This window comes from Copadichromis virginalis, linkage group LG13 (genome assembly GCF_057382275.1).
Source record: "Copadichromis virginalis isolate Kocher_CV1m ecotype Utaka linkage group LG13, C_Virginalis_male_GT1.1, whole genome shotgun sequence".
Classification (NCBI taxonomy): domain Eukaryota; kingdom Metazoa; phylum Chordata; class Actinopteri; order Cichliformes; family Cichlidae; genus Copadichromis; species Copadichromis virginalis.
The window spans coordinates 4298228-4309888 of record NC_140630.1 but is presented as its reverse complement, the minus strand read 5'-3'; the positions used below and the strand labels follow the sequence as shown (position 1 = coordinate 4309888).

General features: G+C 38.8%; 1 protein-coding gene across 1 annotated transcript; it reads right to left on the bottom strand.

Annotated features, from left to right (window-relative positions):
* Positions 1 to 6517: 6517 nt before the first annotated feature.
* LOC146695093 (uncharacterized) lies at positions 6518 to 11247 on the bottom strand. The gene is made up of 5 exons (XM_085478526.1): positions 11159 to 11247; positions 9676 to 9797; positions 8810 to 8964; positions 8563 to 8738; positions 6518 to 8428 (listed from the first exon to the last, which is right to left on the bottom strand). The coding sequence occupies exons 1-5, from the start codon at positions 11245 to 11247 to the stop codon at positions 7987 to 7989; spliced, it is 984 nt and encodes a 327-aa protein (XP_085334652.1). The 3' UTR covers positions 6518 to 7986.
* Between the last annotated feature and the right edge of the window lie 414 nt (positions 11248 to 11661).

Genomic DNA, 11661 nt, shown 5'->3' with positions numbered 1-11661 from the left:
GTGGCTCAGTGTGGGGAAAAGAATCACAACTCACAATCATTTCTATTGAGAGCTCCAGTTTTTTTTTTGTTTTTTTTTTAGTCTACAAGTTGTGGTCAGCTGGCCTGCTTGTCAGCAGATGCTTCATGAGTTGTCCTGGCTGATTTCCATCCTCTTCACTGACAGTACACTGTGTATGCTGTCTTTATACTAGACAGTATACAGTTGGTATGAAGGTCGAATTCAGTAAATGAATCTCAGCATCATCATCTTGATTTTAAATTAATCTCTGCTGCATTTGGTGTAAGCTGCCTCTCACCATGGAACTGCAGCCACTGTGCACCAGTCACACACACTGTTCTCTCCTTTTTTTACTGTTTGGCCACTAGATGGACACGTGGGACTCCAAGTGGCTCAGAATCATACACAGCAGTAAATGTGAAACTGCAGCTCAATCTGCTCAGTCACTGAAATGTGTTGCAATTAAGTAATCCACATTTCCATTTACTGTTGATGGTGATTTATGTTACTTTTTAATTCAGTAGGTTTGTTATGATATCTCAGAAATGCTAATCCTACGATAACAAATAAAATATAATCTATATGGTAACGTGATAGTCACGAGCCTTGAAGCCAGTCATGAGCGAGCCTCTTATTTTTATCATACCATTAGACATGAACCTAAACAGGAAGTCATTAACAGGCAAGCAACATTTAAACTCAAAGCCTCTGCACAGTAGACACACTGTGTAAGCTGCACCCCTCTGGTACAGGTCAGGCATCCTGGGTTTTTTGTCAGACAGGTTCTGTATGATATGTTCATTTCAGAATATTTTCTTTAACCATAAACCACAGTAATTCCAACCTGGTTCTGTCATGGTCCTGGTCTGGTGACCCAGTCCATGTGTTTTTGAGTGTGGTTAATATTTCTTGGTTTTGTATCAGTTATGGTTGTTGTTACTTTTTAGTCTCTGGGTTTCAGACTGTGTTTATTGGGTTAAAAGGCTATTCTAAGTTAGATTAGTGTCACAGTCCTGGGTTTTTTGACCCAGTGTTTTTGTGTTTCATAGCATTTTGATATTCATTGTTTATGTTTTGTTATATTTAGTCTTCTTTAGCACCTAGGTTTCCTAGTTTTAGTTCTTTGTTCATGTAGAATCACTGTGCCATCTCGCCCTGTGGTAAGTTTCCCTTGTTGATTAGTGTGTCTAATTTGTCATGTCTCATGTCTGCGTGGTTTATGTTGTCAAGCATGTGCTGTCATGTCTGTCCCATCATGTTTCCTGTTTTATTTTGAAAGAGTCTGTTCTTTGTTCATTGTATTTAGTTTTACCTCCCTGTCCCGTCATTAGGTTCATGTGTGTCAGCTGTGCCCTCATGTGTCTCCACTCCCCCTGATCAGCTCATGTCTGTATTTAAGCCTCCCTTGTTCATTGTCACGTCGTCTGTGTTGTTTCCTCATGTTTTCATAGGTCTAGTCATGCAGTTTTCATGTCTTATGTCTGTTTCATTCCCCCAGTCACAGTGTGAAGCTGTTCACCATCCTCTCATTATTCTGCCTGTGTATTTAAGTCCTCAGTAGTGATGGCCAAATGAAGCTTTCTGAAGCACAGAAGCTTGTATTGAAAAACGGTTCATTACTCGAAGCTTCTCAACACAGTCCTCTCTGGTGACATCTGGTGGCCAAAAATATGAAGAGCAGCTTGAATCCACAAAATAAAACCAACCGCTTCATTATGATTGCCCACTCTACTGAGTGGAATCCTGTCTGATATTGGGCCTCCGTTGTGTTGCTTTGAACGTGTATTTTTTTGGTGGTTAAGAAAATGTGTTTTATTCATTTAATAAATAGTTTTGACCAGTAAACTCTCCTTGTTTAAATATGCACCATGGTGTGGTCTTTCTTTGCTTGTGACTTCTTGATGTTGGTAAATACAATAATTGAAAAATACCACGTTACATATATATACATATAATAATGTAAAACACATTATGGAGTATGCTTCCGCTGTGAGGTCTTGCCTCCATGCAGGTATGCAATTAATCGCCGGAGGGGTGTATTTATAAATAATATTATATTAAGGAAATTTTCCCAGACATATTTTTGACCTGGGGGTAGAATTGATTGTGAAATGGAAAAGGAAAATGCTTATGAACTTGCAAATTAAAAACATGATGCATTGACGGTAACCCTTTTTCATTTTTATTTAAAAAGAGAATTTGTTCTAGTGTGCGATGGCCGACCCTGTTCCTTTTCGTGGAGATAATTTCTCCTGCCTTAAGGAAAATCCCTTCACATGGAACAGAAGAGGCTGGAGTGCAGAGAAACTGGTAGAGATGCAGTTATACAGTCTAACTGGGCCCCACAAACTATCAGCTAAAGAGAATAAAGAAATTCAATTGCTGCACATTTGGCAGACTAACATTTTCAGATTAATTAAACAATAAAATATATATTTTTACAAAATTACATGTAAAGAATCAAGTGGAAGTTTTTCTAAAGTTATTTAATGATATTTATATTATGGAAGCAGATTTTTGACATTTTACCTTTTTCCCGTTTTCAGATATAATAAACACGCACAAAACAAAAGCAAACGGCCAGAACACAAAGCTGGAAAACCCACCCGATTGACAAAAATCAACTCAAAATTCTCCCACACAACAGAACCTCCTCTATTCCTCGCTGGCTCCAAATCTCTCAGTAGAATGATCAGTGGTTCGCTATCTGTCACCATCAAAACACTCCACAAATCCCGCGAATGATTCGCTTCCATTGAATCAGATGCCGAAGCAGTTAGGTTCTAAATGAAGCTTCGGACGTCACTGATCACGTGACTCTGGCCAAACGAATCAAGCTTCGACACAGTGCTTCTGAAGCAGTGTGTTGATTTTTTTGACACACGCACCGGAGCTTCAGCTTCAAGCGGACCATCACTAGTGTCATGTGTAGTTCCGTGGTCCCATGTCACGTCATCTATGACCAGTTAGAAGTTTCTTAGTTGCAGTTCATGTTTGGTTTGTTTCTTTAGTATTCATGTATTTTGTTTTTAGTTTGTTTTTTGCCAGCAATAAAGCTGCGGCCTTTGGTTAAGTATTCTGTCTCTGAGTCCTGTGTTTAGGTCCTGACCCAGCCTGCCACACAGCCCATCATGACAGGTTCATTTCTGAATCGAAAGCCCACAGCTGGTATTAACATCAAAATGAATGCAGTTTTCATAAATGTATAAGCTTTGCACTGCACTTTGCACTTTAATATAATGATCTTTGTGACTTTGAGTTCCTACGAAACTTTATCTTTGTGTTTCCACTGAGTTAAAACCCACAGACACATCAGATGAGAGCAAATTAACTTGCTGATAACATGTTTTTTTTAATAGATTTATATCTTCACTGAAAGCCAATGTGCTCAGAGACTGGAGTCTTTTACTGACAACATTTAGCCTTTTACTCATGCACAAAGCACGAGTTTGCTTAACCTGCATCAGTGCATAGCATTTGCACTGTAATAGCAATCAGTTCAGTTAGTTAAGGTTTTGCTAAAGATGCAACATTAAAGAAAGGAAACCTGGCTGATGACAATAGCTGTAAATGTAAAATAAAATACAGTCTCAGTAATGAGTGGCTCCACTGTTATTGTTGATCACCAAGTCGTGAATAAAGCCACACAAAGGGCATTTACTGTCAAAAACTGTTGTCCCTTTTTGTAAACTTTCCTTGCCATCCATCCCCAAAGGTTCTCAACTGGATTTAGATCAGGGGAAGCTGCAGGATGGTCCAAAATAGTGATGTTATTCTCCTGGAAGTAGTCCCTTGTCCTGCGGGCATTGTGTACTAAAGCATTGTCCTGTTGAAAAACCCAGTTGTTACCACACAGACGACGGCCCTCAGTCATGAGGGATGCTCTCTGCAACATCTGGACATAGCCAGCGGCCATTTGACACTCCTGCACCTCCGTTTTTCCACTGAAGGAAAAAGCCCCAGGCCATTATGGCGCCCCCTCCACTATGGGGCGTAGAAAACATCTCAGGTGGGGTCTGCTCTGCTTGTCATACCAGTAACACTGGAAACCATCAGGACCGTCAAGGTTACATTTTTTCTCATCAGAGAATAAAACTTTCTTCCACCTTTCAGTGTTCCATGTTTGGCGCGCTGTTGGAAAGTCCAAACAGTCAGTTCTGTGGCGTTCAAGGAGTCGAGGCCTTTGAAGACGTTTTTTGTTTTTGAAGCCCTTCAGTCTCAGATCCTGTCTAATGGTTATGGGGCTGCAGTCGGCACCAGTAACGGCCTTAATTTGGGTCGACGATTGTTGGACAGCCAATTGGATCCTCCGGCTCAGTGCTGGTGAAATTTTTGGGGTCTTCCACTTGGCCTTTTTGTTCCATAACCCTCAGGATTATTGAAAAAATCCAAATCACTGTCTTACTGCGTCCCAACTAAGCAGCGATGGCACGCTGCAAGAGACCCCGCTTATGCAGTTCAACAACCCGACCACGTTCAACAAGGGAAAGTTTTTTTGCCTTTGCCATCAGAACGTCATGACAGTGTGATTACCTGACAGAAAATAACAATGAATCCACATTTTAAGTTCATTTTGTTAACATTTTGTTAAAATCCAACCATGAAAAATATGACTTTTTGCCATTTTTCAAATGGTTTTAAACTTTTGATTGGGACTGCATAATAATAATTTAGAGATTCTGAATTATTTGACCACTATCTCACTTTTAGATTTTACATATGGCTTTCTTTTGACCCCCAACTGCTATATATCATTAAAGGTGTTCCTCCGCCACTGCCTCGTTTGAGTTTTGGATGAAATGCATTCTGGGATATTGCATTTCGTCATTTAAAGCTGATTGGAGACCAAAACAGCCAATCAGATTTTTTTGCATCCAAGTCTGTGATTGGCTGGTTGTGTGGCACAGATATAACGGTGTACAGAAAGAGTTGAGCGCGCACGGGCAGAAATGTTGAGAGCGCGAGCAACACATTGCGAGCGAGCGCAAATGCAAAAACTGAGCGAGAGGGGCTGCTATTGTGTGTGTGTGTGTGTGTGTGTATGGATAATAGCAAACACTGAAATAAATTTTTTGCACGCAGCAATGAATTTTGTTCACTCAAATTTAGCTTTTCTTCGCTCAAAATCAATTTCTTCTCAAAATACAACCTGCAATTTTTTTTTACGTGTGCTCAAACTTTTTTTTACGTGCGCTCAGAATAGTGGCACAAAAATAACGCCATACCTATTAGCTTAGCACAACAACAACAACAAAAAAAGCGCTCTCTCACCCAGGAAACACACAGTCGCAGAGAGCGTGCGTCACCATGGCAACCGTAACGCTGCCGCCTGGAACAACAGAACACAGCTGTCAAACAAAACCCAAAGTCCTGACCCGCCACAATATGAAACAGGAAAATACCGCCGTGTAATCCATTTATTTCAACTAAGTAACTGTATTCTAAATACCACCTTTTTAAACGGTAACTGTAACGGAATACAGTTACTCATATTTTGTATTTTAAATACGTAACGGCGGTACATGTATTCCGTTACTCCCCAACACTGCTCAAGAAATATTCATATATGACTGAATATTTAAATGTGATGTGAATTCTCTGTCTTAAGCAGAGATGGGCAGTAACGCGTAATCTGATTACTTTTTTCAAGTAACGACTAAAGTAAGGGATTACTATTGCAAAAACGGTAATTAGATTACCGATACTTTCCCGTAGGAACGCTGCGTTACTGCGTTACTAAAACCGTTATTTTTCTGCGAGAGTATCTCATGACAGTGATGTAAGCGAGTGCGACGTTTGTGACAACAGCTGTGTGCAGATCAACAATGGATAATATATCGAGTGCGGGAGAGAGTTTGAGCGTGCAGCGTTTAAAGCGTGGAAGTACTGACCTTACTTTGAGTTTGATTCCATAAAAAGTGACCAAAACATTAGTGTCCGCTGTGCGTGGGAAGAAAACCCCTAAATAAGCACCGAGTAGCTACGACATAATGGGAAACTCACAGAGAAACTCGCAGATTCTTCCACTGACCGCGGCACACCTGCACCAGGGTAAACCTCCGCCTGCCCCACTCCTGCTTTACAGGTGAAAATAGAGCAAAAGGACCGCTAGTCTTTGACTTTATTTATTTTCTGCTGTGTTTTACTTGCATCTATTTGAAAGACTGAGTGTAAAAACAAAAAAATATTTTATTTATGTGCTGGAATGTGCAGAAAATAGGTTTAAATGTTAAACTAATTTCTTCCAGTCAGAGAATGTTGCATATAATTAAATTTTTGCTTGATGCATAAAGTTAAAAGATTAAAACTAATAAAACAAATTTTAAAAAGAGACTTTTCCATTTGATTACATTTTGTATGATGGATTATGCAGAAAAAGTAGAATTGGGCTGAAAGATCTATCACTTTATCACCTCTCCAGGTTGTAAATCGTGTTTTTAAAAAGTAATGTTGAAAATCACCCAATTCTTTGAATCTTTGGGCTGAAGGAAGGACAATACTCGGTGTATATATGCTCAATCAACAATCATTTATTTCCATACAATTCAACAGTCAGAGCATTACAACGTCCGGACGGGAGAGATGCTACCAGAGGGTCAGGCACATGTCTCAAAATGGTAGCAACTTTCACAGACTTTTATAGCTAGTACCAGCCCCCCTCTTTGTCATAAAAGCTGCATCTTCACATGTTTTTCTAATTCTTAGCGAGCCTGGCTCCTGACCTTGCCTCCCTGTCTTTCTGTGTGAAGTAGGAAGGGGGGTAAGGAATGTGGTTTTATCTCTTCTGCCCAGACACCTAGTCTCCTTCTTACAGCCTTCTTCACATGATTCAGCAATAAAACATTTCAAGAAAACAGTGTAAGACATTCACAGCTGATCCAGGATACAGAGTGATGCACATTTATCTAATGAACTAATATGTGAATATGTTCTGTTAACTCAAAAGTATAATGAGAACTAAACTACATACAGCTCACACACTCTATATTAAAGGGTATAATGTGATCTACAGCAGTATTCTAATTCAACTACTTTGATTACATATATAAGGTAACATATAATAACAGAATAATCTAATAGTAACTAAGTAACTAAGTAATTAATTACTTTCGAAAATAAGTAATCAGTAAAGTAATGGGATTGCTTTTTTGGGGAAGTAATCAGTAATTACTTACTGATTACTTTTTTCAAGTAACTTGACCGACACTGATCTTAAGAACAACAAAGGAAATGGAATGACGTGATCTTAAAGTTTAGACTTTTTGTTAAATCATGTAAGTCAGAGATAGTCCAGGCTTCTAAACCCATCTCAGGTGATCAAGTACCACAATCGAAAGGAGAGCTGCCCGACTGATATAATTTGACCTGCAAGGTTCAGATTTCTTCATATCAGGGAAAGCAAGAAGACACCTGGATTGAGACCAGGGATCAGGATCAGGGACTTTTTTTTTTATTAGAGAGCCGAAACTAAGGATCATGGGTGCATAAAGAGATGCAAAGTTTTTAATAACACGTGCTGCTGTAGCATCAGTGGGTAGATCAGAGGAAATGCAAATAACCTTAAAGAGTTCCATACAAAAATGAATGAGAGATGGTATAAATAAAAATTCAAATTCAAATTTAAAAAGTTACAAACATTTGGATACATTATTTGCATGTAGAAACAAATGAATATTAACTGGTGATCATAATTACAAGGAAGGGAAAACAAAACACTTTTAAAATCTCGATGAAAAAACAATTGAAAAAGAAAAGAAAAATGTGTTTACTACTGGAATACAATGAGTGTTTAAAAGTGATTATAAAGTAATTTTGAAATTATTTACACATGGATAGCTGAAGTGAGAAAAGCGTGGCTGAGATGCAGATATCAGCTGTTGTTTGCTTCATTTATCAAAAAACTCTGACACTCTGATATCAACTCTTCCCCCTCTTTTGCTCTCCTGACTCTGTTTTCATCACCACACCTCTCACTGCTGCCGTCAGTCACACCGATGAGCACAGACATGCCAGCAGCCTGTCAATGCGCCCCTGCCGCATGAAAAGACACAAAACTAAGTCCACAAAAGGACAGAGCAAAAAGAAGATCCAATTGATTTCAAAGGGAATACGTTCATTATGAAAGATGGATATGGGAATCATCAGTACAAAGTACTTAAAGAACAACAGAATTAAAATTCCTAGACTTCGACGTTTCTCCTGAGTGGGCACTGAGGTGGCAGCAGGCAGGGCTCTGAAGGTCCGAGCTAAGCAGAAGATGAACAGGGGGCCAGGGAGGGCAGCATAAATACGTAAATGTATGAACTGATGTAAAACTATGGCAAGAGGGAAACTGACAATACAAAAAGCCCAGACCAGGACACAGAGCAGCACAGAACTCTTAGGTTGTCTGAGGCAGTCCAACAGTGGGAGTGTGATGAAAAAACACCTGCAACACAAGAGAGACACAAATTCTGACTGTCATAGTACAAAAAAAAGGTTTATGACTGTGAGGATTCTTCACAGTACAATATGATGTTCATAGAAATGCACGAACGCACACATTAAAAGACAGAGAGGTACCTTTCCAGAGCAATGCACACCTTGAAGTAAAGACCGACCATCTCACACAAGTTGTAAATAATACCACTCATGCTGCTTTCCACTCTTATGATCCAAACGATCATTATGCAGATCCGGATTAGATTGGAGAGGAGGAGGTTTGTGTAATAGATGACAGGGACTGGACTCCTTTGCATCTGATGGAAAAATTTATTATTATATTACATTACACATTGAATCTAAGGGACTATTTACTTCATTTACTTACCACACAACACACGTAGTAGATGATCAGTACGGTCAAAGGAAGGCAGACACACACGTAAATCCACATCACCACTTCAAGGAAATATCGCTCATGTTGATAACATTTTGTTATCGTATTTGTCACTATGTATGATCCAAGATGTCTGATGTACAACACTTTTGTGAAGCACACAGGTGGTGGTAGAAAAAACAAAACAGCAGGTTAACATTGTTCTTATGTTGACATGAAATTGTGGATGAAACTGATAAAGAAGAAGCAAAACCTGCTGAACTGATGTAACAAATCATAAAATAATTTAAAAAAGGACAAAAAAAGGAAGAGCATACACAAGAACGTGTCTGTACGCCTGTAAAATTAAGATTAATCAATATATAATTAATATAATAACTTTAAAGTCAGGTAAAATCTACCTTTCATTAGTTCAGTTAACTTGTTTAAATGTGAATAAAGGTGATTCAGAAATTCCTTTTAAATTGTTAACAAATAAAGACAAAAACACCTCTATATAACTTTAAATAATCCTCATGGATATTTTTTATTAGACTTGTGGATAAAATAGGCAATTCATTTCATATATTGACTTCAGCAGGATCAAACACCTGTCCTCTTTAAAACTGTATTAAACAAAGACGTGAACACAAATATCTGATTTTCTCTGTCAAATAAAAAGTACAGTAAAGCTGCACATTTACATCCTCTGCATTCACACAGAAGCTCACTGCACACACAAAAGAAAAGTTGGTAGTACTATGACTTCCACATGCTGTCTGAAAATGCTGATTTGTTCTAATAATAAGCCAGTTTCTTCATAACTATGTTGCTCTTCAAGTAGAAATAATATGAATTAGTATAAGCTTTGCTCTTACTTGTCTCAGGACTGCTTCCAGCTGAACCAGTGGGTGAAAACTGCAATATGACGAATTTGTCTTGAACGAGGAAATTGTGGTAACACTTTATGGACTCCACCCTGTACTCACTGGTGTTCACACTGACAACAGCCAGTCAGGATAAACTTAAAGCTTCTGCACCATAGACACAGTGCTAAATGCAGTGTGTGTACACACGTTTAGCTTAGCTTTTCTAAAAACTGCAGTTGGCAGTTTATTTGAAACCATGTTTGTGACTTTATGAACTCTTTACAAGTTCGATCTTCCTTTTTCCACTACAATAAAATTTCACAGACCCAACAGAGCAGGTGATGTGGCAGCAAACACCAAGTTGATAACATGGGTTTTAAATGTGCAATCTTCAGTGTGAGAGCACTTGTGTCAAAACAAGTCTATAGAACATTTCCACCTTTAACACAAGCACAACTACACAAAGCAAAAGGACTGATACTTACATAGTGCTCTTCTGCTTTATTTGAACACTCAAAGCACTTTTTTACAAGCCTCATTCACCTAGTCTAACACCCCCCCCCCCCCCCCCCCCCACACACACACACACAACTGATATGTTCATCTGTTATTAAATCATTTACTCAATTATTATTTATGAAGTCTTTATTTATCCTCAGCCAGGTGCTGATGTCTCTAGCCTCACATTTCCTAAAACACAATCACCAATAGTGCGAGTTTGTTCCTCAGGGAGTGTGTCACAGAGTGGGGAAAAAGTGGTTAGAAACATGAATTGGTTGGTGGTGTGCCGGGGATCTAACTCGCTACTGGATTTTCCAGGCAGGTCTACAATTACAGAGTGCAGTGCACCACAAAGGAAATACACCAAAGACAAATGATTGAATACATATCTAACAAGTTACTACCAAAAAAAACCAAACAAACTGTGGACAATTTATTGTCCCTCTTCAACTGTAAACACAGAATAGTCAAACAGATTCACCGTCACACAAACCTCTAAAACACCATCCTATTTTCAACCCTGTGTCTCCATCTAGTGGCTAAAAAATGGTGACGGTTCAAATGTTGTCACATCTTTCTGCTGACAAAGATAATGATTTCACGGTTTACTATATCATCTTTGGTGTTTTTAAAGTTAAAGTTAGTTCAACCAAAAATGTTTTTTCCACGATTTAAGGAAGAGATAAAACCACCTGGCCCTACAGAACACAACCCCACCCAACACGAATGAAAAAAGTTGACAGTGACATAAAGCACAGAATAAAATGGAATATGACCAAACTTTTGCAAGAATAAGAAAATATAGATGTATACTTAACATACAAAACTGAAGTTACTATAGGCCACAGGTGTCAAACTCCAGGTCTCGAGGCGGTGTCCTGAAACCTTTACATGTGACATGTGACTCAATAAATCAGAGGAAATACAAATGTTACTGTGAGAAAACAATTAATACAATTTTAAACTGAAATTGAAAAAAAAAAATCCCCACTGGCCCGTCTTTATCCTTCTAGATTGGGCATCCTGTGCAGGATCTTTGCTGTTCCTAGAGATGTTGTTCCTGGGATCTGTTGGAGGCATGCCCCCAGTTTTAGGGTCACTCCTCTGGGTGCTCAGATTAAAGTTTTTGATCCAATTCCCCTAGTGTTACCAGCAGTGGTAGCACAATTGGCCTTTGGAATTTAAAGCCAATTCAATTTTTTTACTCATTTTCTTTAGTCAATTTCACCTCTGGGTAAATGTCTTCCTTAAATAGAAAAATAGGGGCAGGCAGCACTGCTGCCAAGCCCCTTCGTTTAGAATGAGTCTGATTTACTAAAATATGTACAATCGTGCACACATTTCCTAAATCTGACAATGATTTTATGCACAAATTTTACGTTCCATACACATTTTAGTGAATGAGGGTTCTAGTGAAATTGATTGTTTGCTTGCTTTCTCAGCCTCTCTCCTGCTGTGTTCTCCTCTTATCTCTTTTCCTTTCCTTGTTGACAT

What these genes read in the sequence shown, in the direction of transcription:
- LOC146695093 (XM_085478526.1), bottom strand. Translation starts at nt 11,247, where the DNA reads ATGCCTCCAACAGATCCCAGGAACAACATCTCTAGGAACAGCAAAGAT. An exon ending in AGAAGGATAAAGACGGGCCA is followed by an intron (nt 9,798 to 11,158) that starts GTGGGGATTTTT and finishes GGCTGTTGTCAG; the next exon opens with TGTGAACACCAGTGAGTACA. An exon ending in GTGTGCATTGCTCTGGAAAG is followed by an intron (nt 8,429 to 8,562) that starts GTACCTCTCTGT and finishes CTTGTGTTGCAG; the next exon opens with GTGTTTTTTCATCACACTCC.